At 32.9% G+C, this 1,361-nt stretch overlaps 1 protein-coding gene across 1 annotated transcript in view; it reads right to left on the bottom strand.

Moving 5' to 3' along the window:
* The window catches only part of HLTF (helicase like transcription factor), a 60,128-nt gene that overhangs the window by 34,561 nt on the left and 24,206 nt on the right, over positions 1-1,361 (bottom strand). The window contains exons 9-11 of the mRNA XM_023512999.1: positions 861-924; positions 725-740; positions 202-303 (exon numbers count right to left, since the gene is read on the bottom strand). Coding sequence (XP_023368767.1) covers positions 202-303; positions 725-740; positions 861-924 — 182 coding nt within the window. The remainder of the gene's footprint in view (positions 1-201; positions 304-724; positions 741-860; positions 925-1,361) is intronic.

A 1,361-nucleotide genomic window follows, 5' to 3' on the forward strand; every position in this document is an offset into this window, starting at 1 on the left:
CTATGCTAACACTGTTCAGCCCCATCCACTCACCAGATGATCCAAATAGTATTGGATCCTTTGCCTACACTCTAACTCCTTTTACTCCCAGATGACCGAGTTCACGTTACAAAGAAAATCAGACATCATTTTCTATAAAATCCCAATTTTTCTATGTTTTTATCCTCTCATTCATCTGTATCTTCCCGCAAATTTACTCACTGTCTTCTAATGCCAACTCGTCTACCTATTCTCTTGGTCCCCTTTCCACTCACATTCCCACCAATTACTCTTTCCATTATACCCAAAATGTCAAATTTCTTGCTTACAACCAAAAACAAAACCAAAAAAATCATTCCACCCTCAACTCTGCCTTGTTCTCCAATTATTTTTGTATTTATCTCCTACATCAATTTTAAAATAAAAAGCTAATTTCCAATTTTTCACCTACTATTCTTAAAATGTTTTAAATCTTGCTCTATTCTAACATGTCTTTCAGAATGACTTCAGAGTCATTTAAACACAAAAATCAACACATCTCTTCATTTCTCTTCTGACTTCAGAATTTGGCTCTAACCTATCTTTCTAGCTTTATCTGCTGTTGTCCATACACATTACGTTACACTCTATTCTTTAACTGCCCTTTTACAAGACTTTTTTTCACAACCAAAAACACTCTTCCACGGCTTCTCTAACTGATGCACTGCCATCAATTCAATCCCTTCTTTATAGAAAATTTTCCTACCACTCCTTACGAGATTCTTCAAAAAAGAAAGAACCTAAATTTTTGTGTAGTACAAAGCCACAACTGGAATTATTATATACCATTAGGCTGAAAAATATAAATCAAATAATGGGTCATATTCAAAATTAAAGTTTACCTTGTCCATCCACCTTTTCACTGGTATTGCTTCTTCCAAATTTCGTAGATTTGTCATTACATTCCTAGATGAAAAGGGAGAGTTCTCAAATACTGCTATCAGTTTTAAATAAATTTAAACTGCATCCTATTTTATATTGCTTTACTTTGTATAACAAAGATGACTTAAACTGGTAACTAATTTTGGAGCAATGGGGTAGTGAATAAGTGACGAGGAAAATATACCAATCGATTAAAAATTTTTCACAGGTATTTCTAAAAAGAAAACTAGTTATTCCTTTTCAAAAGGAATGCAAAAAGCAAACTTCAATAACATATTAATTACTGAAAGAAAAATGCTTGAAATGGGATTCAATTTATAATGCAAAAATTCTCAGACTTGAAGCTTTTCAAACCAGTGTTCCATATTCAGTAAAAAACAGATCTTTAATGAGGATTCCAATGCCATCTACTTTTTCTCTTGAATTCTTAGGGCAGACTGACAGTACAGAAAAAAGTGCAG

This window comes from Otolemur garnettii, unplaced genomic scaffold (genome assembly GCF_000181295.1).
Source record: "Otolemur garnettii isolate 467f Iridium unplaced genomic scaffold, OtoGar3 scaffold00032, whole genome shotgun sequence".
NCBI lineage: Eukaryota > Metazoa > Chordata > Mammalia > Primates > Galagidae > Otolemur > Otolemur garnettii.